This window comes from Bombyx mori, chromosome 12 (genome assembly GCF_030269925.1).
Source record: "Bombyx mori chromosome 12, ASM3026992v2".
NCBI lineage: Eukaryota > Metazoa > Arthropoda > Insecta > Lepidoptera > Bombycidae > Bombyx > Bombyx mori.
Genome location: NC_085118.1, coordinates 3,061,321 through 3,085,088, shown reverse-complemented (window position 1 = coordinate 3,085,088; position 23,768 = coordinate 3,061,321). Strand labels below are relative to the sequence as shown.

Here is a 23,768-nt window from a genome sequence, read left to right as displayed (position 1 = left end):
TGCTCTTGAGTTGTTAGGTCTCCTTCGGAGGCGCTCGGGCAGTTGTTAGCAAATCCCACCCCTCTTGGCTGAGCCTTTGCTCGCCCACCTGTCCTGGTGAAACTGGAAAGGCCTTCGGGCCACCAGTAAACTTTCAATCATAAAAAAAAAAAAAAAAAAATAAAAAAAAAAAAAAACATCACCTCGACATTAGATAGGTCATCGAAACAAGTTGTAGCGGAGGACTTCCTTCACCGCTTCAAATTGTCCGACGATATTAGGGAACTCCTTAGAGCTAAGAACGCCTCGATACGCGCCTACGACAGGTATCCTACCGCGGAAAATCGTATTCGAATGCGTGCCCTACAACGCGACGTAAAGTCTCGCATCGCCGAAGTCCGAGATGCCAGATGGTCTGATTTCTTAGAAGGACTCGCGCCCTCCCAAAGGTCTTACTACCGCTTAGCTCGTACTCTCAAATCGGATACGGTAGTAACTATGCCCCCCCTCGTAGGCCCCTCAGGCCGACTCGCGGCCTTTGATGATGACGAAAAAGCAGAGCTGCTGGCCGATACATTGCAAACCCAGTGCACGCCCAGCACTCAATCCGTGGACCCTGTTCATGTAGAATTAGTAGACAGTGAGGTAGAACGCAGAGCCTCGTTGCCACCCTCGGATGCGTTACCACCCGTCACCCCGATAGAAGTTAAAGACTTGATCAAAGACCTACGTCCTCGCAAGGCTCCCGGTTCCGACGGTATATCTAACCGCGTTATTAAACTTCTACCCGTCCAACTCATCGTGATGTTGGCATCTATTTTCAATGCCGCTATGGCGAACTGTATCTTTCCCGCGGTGTGGAAAGAAGCGGACGTTATCGGCATACATAAACCCGGTAAACCAAAAAATCATCCGACGAGTTACCGCCCGATTAGCCTCCTCATGTCTCTAGGCAAGCTGTATGAGCGTCTGCTCTACAAGCGCCTCAGAGATTTCGTCTCATCCAAGGGCATTCTCATCGATGAACAATTCGGATTCCGTACAAATCACTCATGCGTTCAACAGGTGCACCGCCTCACGGAGCACATTCTTGTCGGGATTAATCGACCAAAACCGTTATACACGGGAGCTCTCTTCTTCGACGTCGCAAAAGCGTTCGACAAAGTCTGGCACAACGGTTTGATTTTCAAACTATTCAACATGGGTGTGCCGGATAGTCTCGTGCTCATCATACGGGACTTCTTGTCGAACCGTTCTTTTCGATATCGAGTCGAGGGAACCCGCTCCTCCCCACGACCTCTCACAGCTGGAGTCCCGCAAGGCTCTGTCCTCTCACCCCTCCTATTTAGCTTATTCGTCAACGATATTCCCCGGTCGCCGCCGACCCATTTAGCTTTATTCGCCGACGACACGACTGTTTACTATTCTAGTAGAAATAAGTCCCTAATCGCGAAGAAGCTTCAGAGCGCAGCCCTAGCCCTAGGACAGTGGTTCCGAAAATGGCGCATAGACATCAACCCAGCGAAAAGTACTGCGGTGCTATTTCAGAGGGGAAGCTCCACACGGATTTCCTCCCGGATTAGGAGGAGGAATCTCACACCCCCGATTACTCTGTTTAGACAACCCATACCCTGGGCCAGGAAGGTCAAGTACCTGGGCGTTACCCTGGATGCATCGATGACATTCCGCCCGCATATAAAATCAGTCCGTGACCGTGCCGCGTTTATTCTCGGTAGACTCTACCCCATGATCTGTAAGCGGAGTAAAATGTCCCTTCGGAACAAGGTGACACTTTACAAAACTTGCATAAGGCCCGTCATGACTTACGCGAGTGTGGTGTTCGCTCACGCGGCCCGCACACACATAGACACCCTCCAATCCCTACAATCCCGCTTTTGCAGGTTAGCTGTCGGGGCTCCGTGGTTCGTGAGGAACGTTGACCTACACGACGACCTGGGCCTCGAATCAATTCGGAAATACATGAAGTCAGCGTCGGAACGATACTTCGATAAGGCTATGCGTCATGATAATCGCCTTATCGTTGCCGCCGCTGACTACTCCCCGAATCCTGATCACGCAGGAGCCAGTCACCGTCGACGCCCTAGACACGTCCTTACGGATCCATCAGATCCAATAACCTTTGCATTAGATGCCTTCAGCTCTAATACTAGGGGCAGGCTTAGGGACTCCGGTAACCGTACTCGTCGAACTCGACAAAGAGGTCGACGTGCAACCTAACCCATGCATCAGCCCGCTGAGTTTCTCGCCGGATCTTCTCAGCGGGTCGTGATTCCGATCCGGTAGTAGATTCATTCGCGAAACAATTGCTCTTGAGTTGTTAGGTCTCCTTCGGAGGCGTTCGGGCAGTTGTTAGCAAATCCCACCCCTCTTGGCTGAGCCTTTGCTCGCCCACCTGTCCTGGTGAAACTGGAAAGGCCTTCGGGCCACCAGTAAACTTTCAATCATAAAAAAAAAAAAAAAAAAAAAAAACATCTACACGTCTTCGTTTTACTTAACTATTGTAGCACCGCAACGAGGGAAGACCAAAATAAATCGATTATTTTCAAATAAATCGTTTTTAGTTGTATAGAGAAATACGATACGGGTGTGTATGTTTCTTTTTGAAATTTTATATCCGTTGCGAATAGGAACGTTGGCTGATCAAATCAAATTGTACTGTATCTATTATACAAACATCAACTTCCACAATGCCTTCCACAAAGCTAAGGATCGTAGAAGATGGAGGGAAATCGTACGGAAGAAACTGATGCAGCGGGAGAGTCACGACCCTCAGTAATGAGGAAAACGACGCGAGGAGGAGGATTATACAAACACAACCTTCGGGAACACACCGTGTGTATGAACAATAAAGACGTATGACATCAATGTAAAAATAATATATTAATACTTATATTAAAAACAAAAAAATTACACACACACACCTTTATACTTGTCTCATTGATCCTGGCCTAGTAATATTAGCGCGAAGCTAATAAAATTTATGTATCATCAAATTGTCATCGGTCCTTGATGCCTGTTAAGTTTTCAAATTAATTGGACGTCTCAAAGTCGGTGAAAGTGACGTTCAATGATTCGGTTACATACAAACGAACTAATAAATAAATAAATAAGTCTTTATTGCTCTTAAATTTTAACTTATTGAACTAAACATAAAATGATCCGAAATAAAAGTATATACCTAGTCAGGTCATAAATTCTGTCACATATTTAATGTAAAATAATTGAAACAAGTTTATTCATTATGTATCCATTCATATACCAAAATGAACTTAACAAAACATAGATTCTTATGACACTAAAGTTTATTCAAAATGACCTCCGTGAATTTGAATACAGGCCTTCAATCTGCGCGTCCAGTCGTCTATCGCAGCACGAACGAGGTCCATGTCAATATCGGCGGCTGCCTTAATCAAGGATGTCTTGAGTGACTCCAAATTGGGATGAGGCTTTGAGCACGCCTTTTCCTCCAAGTGTTGCCATATCTTGTAATCTAACGGATTCAAATCTGGACTGGAGGAGGGCCAGTCTTCGTGCCGGATGAAGTCGATTTCACGCGCCGCCAGCCAGTCTTGTGTGCTCTTCGCTCTATGAGCTGGCGCTGAATCTTGTTGGAATACCCAGTGCCTGTTATTGAACATGGTATGAGAAACAGGTTCCACAAGGTTCGTCAGGACTGTATTTTGATACACAACTGCCTTCGTTTTTACACCTTTCTCACAAAAATGTACCTCTGTTAAGCCCCAATAAGAAACTCCCAACCATACCATGAGCGAGGATGGAAAATGACCTCGTTGGACACGCGGAATACGGTGGCTCTCTTCTTCACTACTGTGTGCGTACACCTTATAATTTTGTTTGTTGTAGCTCTCTTCTACGGTAAAAAATTTTTCATCCGAAAAAAGAATTTCCCGATATTTTTTTCCCGCGTACCGCTTCAACAAAGCGCGGCATCTCTTCAGTCTCAGGTCCATTAGACGAGTATTCAAACGATGTCCTGTTTTTCTTCGATATGCCCGAAGCCCTAAGTCTTCATTTAACACCCTTTTCACCGTGGTTCTGCTTAACCCCATCTGAAGGGCCAACAGTTTCTGCATACGTTTGGGATTTCTTTGAATTCGCGCCTTCACAGCTTTTATCACTGCTGGAGTCCTAACAGACCGAGGGCGACCATTTCTTGACCTGTCATCTACACTAGAGTATTCATTGTATCGTTTGATCGATAAACAAATCTTTTGGTTATATTCAAATTTTTCAGTATGTTAAAAATTTGAATTGGCGCGTAACCGCAACGATGCAACGCAATAACTGCAACACGGTCTTCTTTAAGCGTCCACTTCATATTTAAAAATGAGTAAAAAAATTTAAAAGTATACGTTTTTATTTTCATGAACAATTCGAAATTCGAATTCAATAAACTTTTGTGTGGCCAGCATTCTAAAAAAAAAGTTTTTACTGTGTGACAATACTTATGACCTGACTAGTTATATTTGTATAATGTATTATAATATAAAGTAAGTATATGTGTGTATATATATATGTGTGTATCTGTGTATTTGTATGTATATATATTGTTTTGTATCTTGTAATATGTATATATTATTATATGTAATGTTTACTGTATGCACTAGGTTTGAGTTCCTAATTCTTCTCTCCTTTTGCGGGCCTACTGGAAGAGATTTCAACGTGAAATAAGTAGTGCCCTTGTACTCTGTATCCTTATTGTCGTGTTTTTTCTAACAGCTGTGTGTACAAAATATATTAAATAAATAAAAAATAAATAAATGATAGCAATAGAGGTAAGAAAACTATAAATTAAATTAAACTAAAACATATATTCAAACATAGGATTCGATTAGCTAACATTACATTAGCTAAGTAATAAAAGCCCATTAAAAACAGAGGACCTACTACATATTGAGCTGTAAAGTATCTGCAGAATTTCATAATTAATATTTAAGAGTCACAAAGGCAACATTTAGGTCGTGTAATTCACCTGCCTATCTTGGTTTCAAACAAAAACGTCTTAAGAGCTCAAAGAGGACCCCGTTTCATGAGGCTTCAAACGTAAAGAGGTCAGGCAAATTGCTGAATCTTAAACATAGGTACGCGGTGTGGTTTAGCGGTTGTAATTTACGTTGAAGAACCTTACGATTTTTATGTGAAATGAGTTATTTAAAAGACAAGTTTGAGAATGCAACTGTTTTAGTCCACATAGAGTTTTTTTGTTTTTTTTTTTTGTAAACCTTTTTTGTTGAATTGTTGAAGTAAACAGAGCCTAAACGTAGCCCATTGGTAATTTAGTAATTAAATAATAAAAATAAAAAGAAAATGTAAAAATAATAATGTTAAATGTACAATGAGAAATGTAACAGATTTAGACAATGTAATGAGAATGAGAAGTGAAAATGAAAATGTATCGGAAAAAAGTAAATGCAGGCAAAGAAATAAAATGTAAAATAATAAGCAGAGAAACGAAATTTATAAAAGAACGAAATACGAACCTAACATACAAATAGTGAAAAATAAAATTTAATTGGCAAAAAAGCAAATAAGCCTAAAAATTTTAAATAAGCCTAATAATTGTCGAGGTGATTCGCCCAGTCCTTGTGGATTGGGTGAATCGTGACAGAGGACGCCTCACTTTCCGGCTCACGCAGGTCCTCACTGGGCATGGTTGCTTCGGTGAGTTCCTGCACCGGATCAGAGCCGAGCCGACGGCAGAGTGCCACCATTGTGATTGCGACTTGGACACGGCAGAGCATACGCTCGTCGCCTGCCCTGCATGGGAGGGGTGGCGCCGTGTCCTCGTCGCAAAAATAGAAAACGACTTGTCGTTGCCGAGTGTGGTGGCATCGATGCTCGGCGACGACGAGTCGTGGAAGGCGATGCTCGACTTCTGCGAGTGCACCATCTCGCAGAAGGAGGCGGCGGGGCGCGTTAGAGACGCGCAAGCCCGCCGCCGTCGAGCGGGGGCCAGGGAGGCGGATCTCGCCCAAGCCCTGGCCCTCTAAGTGTTTCGGGTCCCCCTCATATGTCGGTCTGGGGACCGGCGAGGGGTACCTAAGAAGACGTCGTGCAAGCTGCTCTGCACGCGTTTTACGCAAGAGCATCCGGGTGATGGAAGGCCGGCTATCCTCGACCTACGCTGGTTCTGACCCAGCGGGGTATTCCGTAGGATAGCTCACTCTAACCGGCGCCATCTAGGCGGGCTCCGGATAGCCTGCCGACCGAGAGGGCTGGTGGTCGTGGCGCCGACGACCGCCAGTCCGGCGTCCTGAAGGGGAGGGTGATGGGAGAGATGTGCTCCGCACTAAACACTTCATTTTCCCCCCTTTGCCTTTTCATGAGTTCTGTCTCATGTGAGGTTTGGACGTTGGTTGTTGAGCGACAGGAGGTTTTAGTCGGTTCGACTCCGACATGCTCCGCCCGCCGTCCCCAGTGGAGGGCGGAAGTCCGGCGATTTCCTCCTGACCAAAAAAAAAAAGCCTAAAAAATGTCCCTGACAACGACTCGTCAGGGGAACGCGCAAACAAAAAAAAAAGTAGCCCATACAGTACACTCCGACGACGACGCCAGGGCTGAGCTGCCAGAGGACGATTTACTAATTTAATATCAAGTTCAAAAACAGAATTAACAAGTTATATTGAAGAAGGATGTGTGACCCTGATTTTCACTTACCTGGAAATTAAATTATTTATGTCACATTATTATTTTATTGTATGCAGCAGAGATGCGAATGTTGCGATGGATGTGTGGAGTAACGAGAATGGATAGAATACGGAATGAATATGTCAGAGGAAGTCTCAAAGTGGCACCTGTGACAGAGAAGCTGAGAAGTGCGCGTCTGGGATGGTATGGACATGTGATGAGACGAAATGAAAATGAGGTTGGTAAGAGAATGTTAACTAAGAATGTGGAAGGATATAGAGGAAGAGGTAGACCTAAGAAGAAATGGATAGATTGCGTGAAAGACAATATGCGGAAGAGGGGAGGGCAAAGAAATGGTATATGATAGAGGAGTGTGAAAGGAGAGAACATGTTGCGGCGACCCCAGGTGACTGAGAGAAGGGCAGGATAATAAAATTATGATGAACATTATTTTATTCAAAATATCATTACTATATTCCGACGATATGATCTCAGCATACTTCCTTTGAACCTCATTCTAATAAATAGTCTTACACGCAATAGATTTGTCTTCATTAGTAAACTAGAAGTTTAGGAATTATCACATAAATCTCTACGCACCCACATCTGATCTAATGTGTCACTGAAACAGCTTTAAAGCCTTTTGTTACCGAGTAACCTAAGTTATTGCATGTCTTCGTAAGTCTGAAAGATAAAGTGTGCGGGGAGAGGATGAAAATTAATACAGGTTTAGAAGCGATCAGGGCCCGTAATGAATGAGGTTACGACGCAGCCTCGGGAAGATGAGAGCAGTGAGAATATTAAGGAATGCTTATTTCATGAAAATATTACTTTGAGATATTTTACTGACATTTTCTATATTATTTATACAAGTTGCATCTGCGATTTCACATTTGTCAATGTATATGACGATATAAGGGCTACCTAGAGACACTATAGCGCATGTATTATGATAGATGGTAGGACCTCTTGTGAGTTCGGACGGGTAGGTACCACCACCCTGCCGTGAAGCAGTAATGCGTTTCGGTTTGAAGGGTGGGCAGCCGTAACTATACTGAGACCTTAGAACTTATATCTCAAGGTGGGTGGCGCATTTACGTTGTATATGTCTATGGGCTCCAGTAACCACTTAACAACAGGTGGGCTGGGAGTTCGTACACCCATCTAAGCAATAAAAAAGGCTACAAGATAATCAAGAGAACAAAAGCATCTGCCTCTATTGCTGTTTTCCAATACAGTGCGAGCCATATTAATCTGCACTGAAATCTGATTGTAAGAGCAGCAAATAAACTGGACTGTAAATTTTTTGTGAAGATACGGTTATTATTATTCTTTCACATACTTTTAATCTAATTTTTTCTCTAAATTAAATAACGCAAACAGTAGAAGTCACTCCAATCTCTAAATACATACATGGAAATGACATCCAAATTGAAACAGTTCCGCCATTGAGTATGCATAGTTCACGCGTATCTATTTGTGTAGATAGAAGAATTGATGCTATTTACTCTAACTCACGTATTGCACATAAACAGACAACAAACTAAAAACAAAAGATAAAAAACGTGATCTTGTTTTATGATTAAAAAAAAATTCGTGTTGCTGGAAAATGTGACCGATAAAAAATTAATAGTTGCACTACCAGCAGATGATCTATCGGCCTCAAATGAAAGTGAAATTTGCAACAAGGATTTAATAATCAGGAAGCAAACTCGCAAAATTTATGAATTTGCGTAATTATGAATTAATCAGATGGCATGTTATTTATTATTATCCTTATCGTGCTTACTCTGCAGTTTTGTCCACTTACGACATTTTATTGCCGATCTACGACATATGTACATACACATATATATTATGTATACTGTATGTCGTAGATACACCAATATATATTTGAACACCAGTCCAACCCGGCCCGCTTTGCTGGCCGATCTTTCGGCTTCGATCCGATCGTTACAAAACTTCTCAGAATCACTGACTAGGCCAATCTGAAGACTTCCTGAAAATATCATCGACATCCGCCTAGCGTTTGAAGAGAGAGAGAACGGTATGAAAGGGAAAAGAGAATGACAGACAGAATGACATAGGAAAGGAAGATGGCGACGGTTAAAAAATGAGCAAGGCGTAGGTAATAAAAGGGTTAATTAATTTTTAATTAATATTATAACAGAAGATTTTGGAATAATGGAAGTTTTATTTTATGCGCTGCGATCCCTAATCTACATATATGTTTTTATAATAATATTGCTTGTACCGATACCTATCAATATATAGGAGAAATCTATACCTACATGTTTATACAAGCACCGAGGAATAACACTAGACCGTCGGCGACCTTGGAGATCTCATTACGGTCGACTTATTATCACTTGTTCTAGAAAACCCCCTAGAATTTATATGAAATTTAAAGTTCTTGGTAGCACTGGAAAAAATTTTATGAGTATAAACTAATCTCTACAGTATCTCAGTCCGTGAACTTATTGTCTCTTCTCAGTGTCAACTCAAGAGTGATCAAGTTCCTCTTCGGATCCAATTAAACTCTAGAGGGACACAATAAAGTAAAAGTGTTCTGGATGCTGTAACTAGTACAGAGAGATCATCAATTAAACTTCCCAAAGAAGTATTCTTCGGCTGAGTTCGTAACTAGGGTTGGTAACTTTTAGGATAGCTCTTTCGAGTCATTCAGAAAAAGTTTTTTTGGATCGATAGTTTAGTATTTTTATTTTGAATGGAAAAAGAGGATGTTCTGTGCCGACCCCACATAGTGGGATAAGGGCAAGAAGAACAAGTTCTTTAATTTTGATTTCATGAGCAAGCAGCCCTGTGTGCTTAGTGCGAGTTTTTAACGTTCTCGATAGCGGAAAAGTTAACTCAAATTAGTATGCAGTTGGAACTGCGCCCCTAGCGGTAAATGTAGGCAAACGTTCTAACTCCATTCAAATTTGAGTTAACTTTTTCGCTATCGAGAACGTTAAAAAACTCGCAATAAGCACACTGAAAACAAACGATAATGTTTTTATCACGTTCGTAAGTCGTGAGCACTCGACACCATTATTTTATAAGCTGACTTTTAGAAGAAAAGATTAGAGTAGGATTATATTATTTAGTGTTAGCGGCGAGACTGGCAACTTCCGTAACTTATTTACGTATCTAATACAAAATTATGAATTTTTTTTTATCGAATTTTCAATTTTTCCAGTATGGCAACCGACTTCTTATATTTCCATTGTTTATTAGAATGGAAATCCGAGAAACCAGGTCCAGTAACTCTGTTTTATTACCATACTATTGTGCAGTTTTAAAATTACCAAAATGTTAATATCTACCTATATATGTATTATATATATTTTATTGTTATTAGGCAATATGGTGGGCCACCGTAAGTACCTACTATTGTAGTTGTCATGTTCCTGGCAAATAGACTTTTTAAACGATGTTGGTCATTAGGTTAGTCCTTCTTAAGGTCTTCTTCCGTTAGATTTTTTTCTTGATTAGCGAGCTTGTTGTAAGTTAAATTTTGCTGCCTCTACTTATCTATTACTACCAGATCAGTCCAGATTATTTTAATTAATAAATTTCATGTTATTTTGATGTTGATACTGGTTAGTTTAATAGAACTAAATTAATAAAATTCTTGTATATCCATCGGTTGTTGATGCGTGTGGAAATGTTCAGGTTAACGGGGCTTAACGGGGCTTAAAAAATAGAAAAAAACATCTTTATCTGTCATAATGAACACGATGAAAAAAATCATAGTACTTTAAGTTTCCCCGACGACTTTAGATATGACAAGCTTCTACTGTATGTCTTTTGAAGTGTAGCTACTAAATAATAAGTGTAATATTATGAAGGTTGGCCATGACGATAACACAATTGTTTAAGTAAGGCAACACTCACGGAGCTTTCAATGGAATAGTGAAGTCCTCTGTGATAAGTCAACGTATCAACGATCGATGCGCCCTTCAGCCGTAAATTAATTAATTAGTATTAGTAAGTATTGACAATTACGACATGCTTCGTTATTATGGATTTCAAGAATTCTTCGAGGGTTCGAGGGCAGTTGATGGAAAATCTTCGTTCCTGGGTAGAGAACTCCCTAATTCGCCTAAGGCCAAACCCCAGTCTTCGAAGAAAATCTTAGTTCATAATTTTATACAGATTTTACTAAGCGATATTTCCGAAAAGTGTCTATCTACCCTCATATTGTACTTAAATATACTCCAAAAAACATTATAACAAAATATAACAACGGTTATCAGCGCGCCTAGTATTTTTATTTACTTTAGCCGTTTCACATCAGACTGCGACAAACTCAAGGGGCACGTTTCATTTCGGTTAGGGACAATATGTTACATTCATTTAAATGCCGCTCACGATAATTTAATGCTGAATTTCGAAGTTCTAATATGCAAAACCTGTATGATACAGGGCATGGACAATAGATTCTAGATCCCAAATCCTTGTTTAATTACACTCTTGTAATCGAACTGCTCTCGAAAACGAAAATTAGAGAGAGGGAGAGAGAGACAGAGGGGGGGGGGGGGGAGAGGGGGGGGGGGGGGGGGGAGGGGGAGAGAGAGAGGGGGGGGAGAGAGAGAGAGAGAAAACGAAAAAAACAAAAAAAAACAATGCGATACATTAAATACAAAAAAAGTACAATTGGCGGTCTTATCGCTAAGAGCGATCTCTTCCAGACAACCATCAGGTGGACAAGAATAATTTGGAAACGAATTACGCGCGGTTTATCAATCCAGTGAAATATATACATACATATACACACATACATACCATACATATACATATATCTATGAACATACATGCAAATACACAATGTAATATAATAGTGTAATATAATAAGTGGTATAATAATATAATAATAAATAGTCAATTCTTTAAGGCCAATTGATTTAAAACTATTGATTTAGGGTTGTTTTTTTTTTGGTCCGGAGGAAATCGCCGGACTTCCGCGCTTCACTGGGGACGGCGGGCGGAGTATGTCAGAGTCGAACTGACTAAAACCTCCTGTCGCTCAACAACCAACGTCCAAACCTCGCATGAGACAGAACTCATGAAAAGGCAAAGGGGGAAAGTGAAGTGTTTAGTGCGGGCACATCTCTCCCATCACCCTCCCCCTCGGGACGCCGGACCGGTGGTCGTCGGCGCCACGACCACCAGCCCTTTCAGTTGGCAGGCTATCAGAAGCCCGCCTAGATGGCGCCGGTTAGAGAGAGAGATTAAGCGGTGGCGGATTAAAGGTCCAGAGAGCCCTAGGCAATCACTTTATCGGCGCCCCTCTACCGGCCATAAATGGCCATCATAATACTATAAATTATAACTATATAATTATATTTATAGTTGTTTTTGCAATTACGATGACGTTGTACCATCAAACCCTAGACTTTAGTAGACCAAGACCCTTGTACTTACGCTAATGCGCGAATGAAATATGGACTTTATAACTGAAGAACTCAAGAGGGACGACAGAAGATTTAGATTATAGATCAGCATTTAGTTCTTAATCGTCGATATGTTATTTTCTTTAATTATTAAAAAATTCTGAGCTCGCGCGCTCCTTGTAACTAACTAACTACACGCCCCTAGGCACGTGCCTAGTTTGCCTTACGGATAATCCGCCTCTGGATTCAGGGTTAGGGTGGCTTAGGGTTTACGTATTATAAACTAAATTTCTAGACTTGTTTAAATGAGCTCAATGTTGTGTTAGGTGGTGGCGGAGTTTGGAGATGTGGAACCGGATGCGCTGTACGACGTGCTGCACGACCCCGAGTACAGATCCGTCTGGGACACGCACATGCTGGCCGCCGAGGACGCTGGACACATCAACGTTAATAACGACGTTGGGTATTACGCAAGTGAGTGCCGATAAGATGATTTTCTAGGAAAGGATTTCTAAATTGCCTCAGCAGTTTTTTTTTAATGGGATTTTATGACCTGGTAACGAAGACCTTTAAGGTCATGTCTTATTTTAATTTACATTCTTATTTTTATGAAAAATGATAAAATGAAGATGATTACTTTGAGACATTAATCAACTGGGATGAAATTAAATGTAGTTAAATGAGATATTATGGGATGAAATATAATCTCAGTAAAATGGTGGTCATTTACTGAAATTTTTTCAGTGGACTTTTTGGAAGAATCCCAGAAGCTACGTTCACCGGCTTTGTTTCATTTTCCCACATTTGTGCACTTTCAGAGATTCTAAACAGTTTATAAACCGCCGTTATTACACATTTAAAGAATGACACATCTGAAGAAGCACTAAATTAACAAAATAAATAAATTCACACAACTTCGCTCCTAGTTCCTCCCTTCCTTCGTTCGTTCCCGCCAGAAATAATGCCCTATAATGCTTTTATCAGTAAAGCCAAGCTATCTATTATGACTTTTTTTTTTTAATATTTTGAATACAGCCACAAAATAATTCTAATTTACAAAAAGATTATGAAGATTAAGTAGATACGACAACGTTTTCTTTCAAATCGTGATAGCTACGATTCTGCTATCCGAAATGTCTTGAAAACGTCAGGAAAATAAATACTCTTTCGTCGGTTATTATATATAACGGAGGAGAAACCTCCGTAATGTTTAACATAATTTCTTGACGATGACTCACGTTTGGGTTTCTGAAACAAAACTTCACGAGAACTTGGTGAGCTTCGTATATTTCCCGAGTAGCGAAACAACGTCCCAGAGAGATCCGTACTGTACTACGGCTCGGGCACGAATAACCAAGCGCTTTTTTTTCTTTCTTCCCTAACTATGCTTAACTATGCCTTGAAAGGCTATTTCAGCTTCACCCTAACGTGTAGGTAAGCTCACGGGGCTCAAAGCGAAGTGTTGCTAACACTGGCCCTAGCAAGAGCAGTGCTTCGCAGAATCTACCACCGGTTCGGAAACGCGACCCACTGAGAAGATCCGGCGAGAAACTCAGTGGGCTGTGTCTGTGGGTTAATTCGCTCGTCGAGCTCTTCGTCGCAAGCGACGGGTTCGACGAGGACGGTGACCGGTGCTTGTGGTACCTAAAAGCACCGTTAATGGATCGGGAGGATCCGTAATGACGTGTTTTGCGCGACGTCGACTGTTTACCATTCGGTCTACAGGATCGGGTATGTAGTTTCCAGCGGCCACGACAAGAGGGTTCTCATGTCGTGCCGCCTTCTCAAAGTGGCGCAATGATGCCGACTGTAGATACTTACTGACTGAGTCAAGTTCCAGGTTATCATGGCGATCCACGTTTCTGAGGAACCATGGTGCTTCGACGGCTATCCTCCCAATCGGGATTGAATAACCTGAAGGGATTTCAAGTTAGTGCGAGCCGCGTGAGCGAACACTACGCTTACATACGTCATGACGGGGCGTATGCAAGTTTTGTAGAGAGTTACCTTATTACGGAGGGATAGTTTGCTTCGCTTGCAAAGCATAGGGTAGAGACGTCCTAATATGAAGGCAGCACGGTCGCGTACCGTTTTGATATGGGGACGGAATGTCATCCCTCCATCTAGGGTGACGCCTAGGTATTTGACCTTCGAGGCCCACGGTATGGGCTGGCCAAAGAGAGTGATGGGGCTAGCGGCGGAGGTGTTAACGCGCCTATTAGGGAGTAGGATGCTCGAAGTGGTGACCAAGCGCTAGACAGCACGGCCGTTTTTATAGAGCTTGATACATGTGCGCGTGTTTACACGTTTTTAAAGTATTGAAATTATTATAATAAAAGGGATAGTGACATAGTGTTTAACATCAATCTCCCATCGTAATAAACACAGAGTAATTAGTTGATGATCAGATGATCAGTCATATCACATTCAATCATTATTATTTTTATAATAAGTAGGTGAATCGTCATATTTGCGCCGATATATATATTCTGTGGTAAACGAATACAATACTTTATCTGAGTATATATAACTGGATCACGAGTAAAGCTTCGTATTCGGAACGTTCCGTCTGCGCTATACACGTGCCTTCACGCCTTTCCATATTTCCGGATTCGACGAGCACTCGTGTACGGCAGTTCGCACGTCCGCCCAACATCGAATGATTGCTTTTACCATTCCTCATCTTTGTTTTGTTAGGGTGATCTGCTTACGAACGAGGCTCGTGCTTATCAGACTTTAAATGTACCTAAAACTTTGGTTCGTTGATATATTACCGAACACCTTTGTCAGCATAATTCGCGTGACGCGTTAACTTTATTTTCACAAATCGTTAGTGCAGGTAGGCAGCGGCTTGGCTCTGCTCCTGGCATTGCTGAAGTCCATGAGCGACAATAACCACTCACCATCAGGTGCGCCGTGCGCTCGACTGCCTACAAGGGCAATAAAAAAACTATCAACAACCGCGTCACCCGGGTGCATTCATAACATTAACATTTCTTTGATTTACTTAATAAATTAACAATAAACATTTTTAAGCAATATAATCTTTAAGCAACAAACTCACACTGCACCCTTGGCAGTAATAGGCAGGGTGGTGGTGCCTACCCGTGCGGACTCACAAGATGTCCTACCACCAGACTCATTTGTAGTTTGATTTGATATAGCCATATCATACGGTTTTAGCTTGTTTGGATTAAAACACGAAAAGATGTGATGGAAACATGAATAATAAAATTAGACAACAACAGGACAGATAGGATAGAAATAAACAACGTTTTTATGTTTTCGTACATAAAAATAAATTATTAATAAGTAACACTGAAAGACACTAGTAGTATTGCTACTAAATAGTGATCTTGACTTAATCATTTAAAAATGTGTAAAGAAATCTAAAATGTCATATCCTATTTAAGAGACAAGAAGATTAAGAAAAGATTAAATAATTAAAAGAGTATTCGTAGCAGTGAAAACACAATAAATGGGACATTTATCAACTTGTTAATTATTTCAATTTGCCACAGGAGGCAGTAATGTTTTAACTACAGTAATTTTCTAACCTAAATAAGTATTTAAAATGGAACGGATTAGAGAGTGTTGTGCGGATGTTTTGAGTAGAGGCCAAACATTTTTAATTAGTGTTAAACATTTTTGAATATTGGCTAAACGTTTTTGAGTAGTGGCTAAACATTTTTGAGTAGTCACTAAACATTTTTGAATAGTGGCTAAGCATTTTTGATTAGTGTCTAAACATTTTTGAGTAGTGGCTAAACATTTTTGAGTAGTGTCTAAACATTTTCATGTTATAGGGGTACTAAAACTAAATATCGTTTACTATTTTAGTTCGACACACACGCTCATTACCTACCTCATTTTATCAATGTTCATAGACTGCGCATTCTGTATCCATTTGCAACTTTGACACATGAGGTTGCCCGGGACACCAGTGCTAAGAGGCCCCTATTGTGTTGTGCTGTGCGATTGTGTGTGCCCAAAGTGAGTGTGTTTGCATCTAGCGGTGTTGTTTCGGCGCGGAGACGTTCCGAGCAACGTAACGCAGGACCCGGGACCAGGTGAGTTGTTCGACACTTTCTTTCCTAACATTGGTTAATTGCGGGTAGTTGTCGTTCAGCCTGGAAAAGCTGCGTACTCATTTTATTCTAAGAATAAAAACCGAGTTACGTTAGCGCCTTCGAGTCTGGCCATCTGTGTCCGTTCCCAGTCCTCCCCTACCCTTCGGGGTTAGGAGGGGCTGATACTAAACCCGCGTAAGCCAATTTACGGTGGTGGACCACGGCAAAGTCGGGAACCCGTAAACAGTTTGTTCTAGAATTAGTACATAGTTATTTTTCCTTATGCATAGTTATTTTTCCTTATTCTTTTTCTATTGTTTAATCATTTTAATTTTTACCACTTAATTATTTAAATTCATTTTGATATAATAATTTTTATAATCATATTGTAATCACCTACTAGCGCCACTGTGGCAGATTTATTTACTATAAAGTTAAGTTATTTCAATATACCCTCCATAGTTTTAATATTTTAAATTCTGTAAATATAATTTAATAAATACGGTTACATATTGGCGAACCGACCGATCTCCTTAAGTGGTAATTTATAGTATAGTTCATTTCTTATAGTTCATAATCCATTTATTATCTTTATTATTTTGGTAAATATCACGAACATACTGTAGGTTCCCGTCGTTGCTGACTGACATAGTTTTGATTTATTATAATTTTAAATTATTGTGTAGTTGTAGGTTCTATCCCCACCTTAATTATAAGCTGGGGTGGAATCCTCCAGGTGCACTGGTATCGTGTAAGGGCGATTGCGTTCTCAACGCGTACACACGATTGTCAATAGTTATTTTTAATTTTTCTTTTTTCTTTCTTTATTTACATTAGATTAAAGTTTATTAATTATTAGATTGAATGTTTCTCCTTTTTTAACTTAGATATATATAGATTGGAACTCGAGCCCCAATGGTAAGCTAACTTTGATAGAGTGGTCTATTATTCGTCTATTAGTTGTTAAATTTTTACGCACACTATAAGTAGCCGGCCGCGGCGGGTGCCTGCAGGGTGGATCGTTGCAGATTAATCGTAAGTGTATTTTTAATTTTTGTTTCACTCTTGTTTTATTCTGTATTTATTACCTTATTAGTTGTATTATTCATTACTAGTTTACAAATCCTATTTTAAATTACGTTACAGTACTACTAATTAGCTATTAGATTCAGTACATATTAGTTCTTAGATGAACCACTCAGTATTTCGGTCGGAAGTCAGCCCTACAGTGGGGACCAGTAAAACTTATTGGCTAAATCATGTCTGGGGGGACATCACCCCCCATAATCAGCACCCCCGGCCCGTCCCGTAAGGGACGCCAAGTTATGACGAGTCTGAGATTCAGACCTTCACCAGCAACCCGTACAGTCTCGATGGGACTCGGGACGGACAGCCGGCCCGGGCCTCCGGTCGCGGCCCAGAGGACTCTGAGGATCGAACCGGAGGAAGATATCCTTCCCCCGTTGACCGATCCCTCTGGGCCCTCTCGGCCGCGGAAGAAGGCCAGGTCCGAGTCCGACCGAGGCTCATCGAGCGAAAAGGACAAGCGTCCAAGAATAGGCCCCTCGTCTAGATCGGAGGGAGAGGAGAGTGCGACCACATCCTATGCACATTCCTCAACCGAATCGGTCACTCCCTCCTCATCTAGGTCCTCGTCCCCCTCTGGGAGTCCAATCCCAGCCCAACCAATTCCGAAGCCTAGGGCTCCCGCCAGGACAGGGACAGCCCTAAGGCAAGTAAGATCCCCTCCTCGCTCTCCTTCCCCAACGCTATCTCCAATCCCGGTAGACTCAACCCGAGGTGCCCCCGCCCTAAGCGGCGCGGCGGGCAACCTGGACTCCACCAGGTATATGGACCTCGAGTCTACCAGACCTCAACAGGTCCCTAAGCCCAACCCCACTCCCTCTACCTCCTATGCTGCCATGGCAGCTAGGCCAGGTATCCCTACCGCCCAGAGGACTTCCCAATCCTCACGAGTCCCTCCCCCGAGGCCGAAGGGTCGCGCCCAGGAGGAACTGCGCCGACACCCGCCAATTATGGTGGAGGCCCTTCCAAATTGGTCCCGCCATATGGCGGCCATTAGGGAGCCCCTGGGCCGCGCACCCTCGGCGCGACCCTTCGGCGCCGGCTTTAGATTTCTGCCGACGTCGGCTGAGGAGTATAGGGCGGTCCAGGCCGACCTGTCGGAGGCCTCTGCCAGGGACGGTACCATTAAATGGTACTGCTACGCCCTGGCGGAGGAGATGCCTTCGAAGGTGGCGGTCCGGGGCCTTCCTGCCGACACCGACGAGGCAGAAATCATCAATGCCCTGAAGGAGCTGGGATTCCCGGCTCGATACGCCAGGTGCATTAGGTCCCAAAGAGGGCGTCCGGGATGCGTGTTTCACGTAGCCCTGGACCACCTCTCGAAGGACGACCTCGCCCGCTTGTACGCAGTCAACGAACTGCTGTACCTGCCGGGGGTGACGGTCGAGGGATGGCGTCCAATCCGAGGGCCTGCGCAGTGTCATCGCTGCCAGGCCTTCGGACACGCCTCCTACAACTGTCATCGTGCGGTCCGTTGCGTAAGGTGTGCCGGGGAGCACATCTCCTCGGCCTCGGGGGACTGCCCGAGGCCGAGGGACGGCCCGTTTTCCTGTGCCAACTGCGGGAAGGACCATGCCGCCGTCGACAGACGGTGTGCGATCTTCCGCAAGCGGGCCAGGATGATGGGAGTAACCGTCCCTCCTCCTGCCCCACAGGCGCCTCGGGCCGGGAGTACAGCTCTTCCGGCTTCAGTACCTGTAGCAAAAGCAAAAGGGAAGGGGAAGGGGAAAGGGAAAACTTCCCAGCCCCCTCCCTCTTCCCACTCCGCTCCGTCTGCGGTGGTGGTGGAGGCACTGCCATCGGCGTCTACGCTGATGGCACAGGCCAACCCGCCACGGCAGTCAAAGAAAGTCCAACCTACTCCTGCTCCCCGTGGTCGCACTTCTGCTGGTGCTCCCACAATATCCCGTCCGACTAGCGGCATTACGACCCTAAACAAAAAAAGGGAAAAAAACAGGAGGAAAAAACTAAAACGGAAAATAAGGAAAAGAGAGGAACGGGAGAATGCAAACGGAGACATTCCGGTGCCTACAGTGCAGAATTCTGCACCACAACCAACCGACCCAGAGAACATGGAGGTCACAGAAAACTCCACTCCGGCCCATACGATACCAAGCCAACCATTGCCCTCGGCCCATTCGGCTGATGTGACCACTACTGCCAACATAAATAATTTGCCCCCCCTCCCCCCCCGCCCACAGCGCGAGCGGCGCAGCGGTCGGCAGGCCTCCCAGCCTGCCGGTTTTGCTGCCTGGCTGCTCACATTGTGGGAGAAATTGTCCGAGGTGATCTCCGGAGTAATCCGTGAGATCGCCTCGGGAGCCAGTCCCTTCGGGGCGCTCCTGTCGGGGTTCTACCGAATGATTGCGCAGTTCAATGGCTAGCCAGGAGCTGCGCATCATTTATTGGAACCCCGACGGGATAAAGTCCCGAAAGAACGACCTGCTTGTTCTCGCCCGGGAGTACAACCCAGAGGTTCTGCTCCTGGGCGAGACCTTGTTAAAACCTCAGGATGTGTTCAGGATTCCCAACTATTTCATGTACCGACGTGACGAGCTTACCCCTGCCGGGCGGCCGTTCAGGGGCACTGCGGCCCTTGTCAGGCGGGACGTGGTGCATGATCAGTTGGATTTGCTGTCCTTCTCATCGACAAGGTCAGTCGGTGTGAGGGTACACACCTCGGGGGGAGATATGCGGATTTATGCCGCGTATAGACCCCCGGGGCCTGAATTCCACCCTGAGGATATAAGACGGGCCCTGAATTACGACAGCCGCCCAGCTCTGCTGGTCGGGGACCTCAACGCGAAGCACGTCGCGTGGGGTTCCCGACTTAACACAGCAGTGGGCAGGCGGCTGTTAGAAGATGCCGATAGGGGCGACTACTCTGTGGTCGGCCCTGATGAACCCACGCACGTCCCGACCGCCGCGCGATACCAGCCCGATGTGCTGGACGTGTGTGTTCATAAGGGGCTACGGTGCCCCGTAACGATCGAGGCACTGTACGACCTGGGTACCCCACATCTCCCTGTCCTGGTGACACTGGGAATGGGGCTCACCCGGGTTGCGACTTCGCCCCTACGACCGAAGGTCGACTGGGAGCTCTTTAAGAGACGACTAGTCGACCTTCCCGTAATTCAGGACCCCAACACCCCTGAGGGGGTCGACGACGCGGCAGTCCGCCTTGTCGACTCCATCAGGGGAGCGATTGACCAGGCGACGACTCTTGTGCCCAGCGGCGGGCCCAGAGGTAGACTCCCGGCCCATCTGAAGGCGATCATTCGCCGGAAGAGGGGCCTGAGGAGGCTCTGGGCGACAACTCGTTGTCCCAGGATCAAGCGCGAGCTTAATGAGTTGGAAGCGGAGTTGGCGGCGAAGATTAGCTCCTTTCGGGGCTATGCGTGGGAGGAACGGATTGAGGAGGCCCGTGAGGACCCCTCTTCCGTGTCCCTCCACCGACTTTGCCGCCAGCTCTCAAATCGGCCTGCCCCGACTTGTCCACTCGTGGACGAGAGGGGCAACCGATGCTTCTCGGCTCAGGCCCGCGCCGATGTCCTGGCCGCAATGCTGGAGCGGCAGTTCGTTCCGAATGACTCTGCACCCTCAGAGGCCGCATTCCACCAATCGGTGGAAGAGAGCGTAGCGAACCTACTCTCCTCCCCGGTGCCACCGTTGGGAGATGATGTTTTCATCACTCCCAGTGAATTGCGCCTCTCCATCAAGCGGATGAAGAGGCGCAAGGCGCCGGGTGAGGACGGTATTCCCTCCCTCGCATTCTTCCACTTCCCTGAAACGGTCGTGTCATACATGACACGGCTGTTCAATTCCATTCTGTCCACAGGACACTTCCCGGGAATTTGCAAATTGGGCAAGGTTATCGCCTTGCCCAAACCCGGCAAGGATAGGAGAAATCCCTCCAGTTACCGTCCGATCACCTTGCTGTCGCATGTGGGCAAGTTGTTCGAGAGGCTGCTGCTGAGAAGGGTGTCGCCGCACATCCTTCCCAGACCCGAGCAGTTCGGGTTTCGCAGCGGTCACTCGACAACGCTGCAATTGGTCCGCGTCATGCATCACTTGGCGGATCGGTCCAACGCGCGCCAGTACACGGCCGCAGTCTTTCTCGATATCGAGAAAGCCTTCGACCGTGTCTGGCATGCGGGACTGATCCACAAGCTGGTGCAGAACACGGACCTCCAGCACGCCTACGTGCGACTGCTGGGGTCGTACCTGGAGGGAAGATCCTTCTTTGTCGCGGTCGAGGGCGCCAAGTCGTCGGTGCGCCCAGTCACGGCCGGAGTTCCGCAGGGAAGCGTCCTGGCCCCACTCCTCTACGCTCTCTACACCAACGACATTCCCACGCTCGAGGGTAACCTCCAAGCGTGGGAAGTAGACGTGAAGTTGGCGCTGTTTGCCGACGACAGCGCCTACTTCTCGTCATCCAACGTCCCCTCTGCGGCCATTTTGAGGATGCAGAGGCTTTTGGACCTACTACCCCAGTGGCTGGACCGATGGAGGGTCGCGGTCAACGTGGGGAAGACTGCGGCTATCCTCTTCGGTCCGGTCCGCACAACAGTCGTCCCGGGACAGCTCAGTCTCCGTGGCGCTAATGTCGAGTTTAGATCCAGCGTCCGGTACTTGGGGGTCGATATCGACCGGAGTTTGAGGATGACCGCCCACGCCAATAAGGCGTTGGCGGCCGCTCGCTGTGCGAGATTCCTCCTCCGGCCGGTGTTGGCCTCCAGGTTGCCGGTCAGGACTAAGCTCGGCATTTATAAGACGTATGTCCGTTCCCGTATCACGTACGCAGCTGAGGCCTGGTATCACCTCATCCCGCAGGGTATGCGGGCGAGATTACAGGTCCAGCAAAATCTGGCTCTTCGCACGATAGTCGGAGCAGGGCGTTACGTCAGAAATGACGTAATCGCCCGGGATCTAGATGTGGAGTCGCTCGAGGAGTTCATCCGGAGGCTAGCTCGTAATCTTTACGAGCGGGCTGACGGTGGACCCCACGAGCACCTCCACAATATAGCTCCCTTGCACGCCAGACCACCTGATGGTCGGGCGCTACCAAGGGAGCTACTGGAACCCCCGGCTATGGTAAGATAGTCGGCTTAATCGGAGTGATATGGGAGTGCTCATAATGAGTGCCCCCATGGGACTGAGCTGTCCACACTCGTCATGTCCCCCCACATCGTTGGGGTGCCCCCTTATGGGGACCCATTTCCCACCCCCGTTGGGTGGACCACTCCCCCGTCTGGGGAGTGTTTAACATCGGTCCCTCCCCGCGATGGTCTTCCCCTTTTGGGGAGCCCAGAACGGGTGAGCGCCAAACTAGTGCCGCGGCTCCTCCTCTGGTTTGTAGAGGTGGGGCCGCGGCATGGGGCCGGTGGCGGGCCCCACGGTTGCTGACTGTTGTCCCTGTTGTATATAGTAGTTTAGTTAGTTTAGTTTAGTTAGTAGTTAGTTGTAGTTAGATAATAAGGGGGAAAAAAAAAAAAAAAAAAAAAAAAAAAAAAAAAAAAAAAAAAAAAAAAAAAAAAAAAAAAAAAAAAAAAAATTATAGCTGTAAGGAAGCAGAGGACAGCAGCCGGGCATCGAGCCGTCACCAGACTGCCCATCGTATTATATATATGTATGTATTTTTGTCGATGTGAGTGTGCCGGAGCACGCTGCGAACAGCCCTCCCCCCAATCCAGTCTTGCATCTATTTCACCCCTGCCCTATGTGGCAGGGAGCGTCTGCCCGGGTAGTGGGGTTTACCCCGAGGCCCGCTCCGTGCCCCCGTAAGGGAGTACGACGACCCCGTAATAAATAATAATACATGAGGTTGAGGTTCAATCAAAATCTATTGGTTCTCATCCAGTTCGGGCTCCTTGAATTTCAAAATGACCTCTGATACAACTCCAATAAAGGCATGAGATTGGACCCATAGAATCTATGTGGGGGCAATTATTTGTTCCTTTTTTTTAAAAGCTAGTTGATAGCATAATTACTTTTACTGTTTCAATTCACGTTTAATATTTAAAGTTTTTTTATTAAATGAAATAGTAATAGAATTGTAAACGAGAGAATAAACCTTGAAGTTAGATTTCATAATGACTACGAGTCACAAAAAAAAGCAAAGAAAACATTCGTAGATGTTTTTTACATTTAAAAAGCGGTTAGAATTTTGTTGAAACAACAACAATTCCGCTGTAATGTTTCGAAGTTGAATTAGTTGATGTCAGTGTGGTTGTCGCCCATTATCTCAAGTTTCGTTGGGTACACGGAGAAATGGCCGGTCATTCTCGAACCTACGAGAAATCAAGAGAAGAAAATTCGCACACACACACACCCTAATGTATATTACTTAAGACGTATTGTCTTTGTTTAATCTTTAAGTACATTTGTTCGTTTCTGGTATCTATAATATCGCAGCAAATTCCAGTTATGTGCGTTATGTGTGAAACGGTTTTTACTGGTGGTAGGACCTCTTGTGAGTCCGCGCGGATGGGTACCACCACCCTGCCTATTTCTGCCGTGAAGCAGTAATGCGTTTCGGTTTGAAGGGTGGGGCAGCCGTTGTAACTAT

General features: G+C 45.0%; 1 protein-coding gene across 1 annotated transcript in view; it reads left to right on the top strand.

Annotated features, from left to right (window-relative positions):
* The window catches only part of LOC101740648 (START domain-containing protein 10), a 61,845-nt gene that overhangs the window by 16,516 nt on the left and 21,561 nt on the right, over nt 1-23,768 (top strand). The window contains exon 2 of the mRNA XM_012693133.4: nt 12,371-12,518. Coding sequence (XP_012548587.1) covers nt 12,371-12,518 — 148 coding nt within the window. The remainder of the gene's footprint in view (nt 1-12,370; nt 12,519-23,768) is intronic.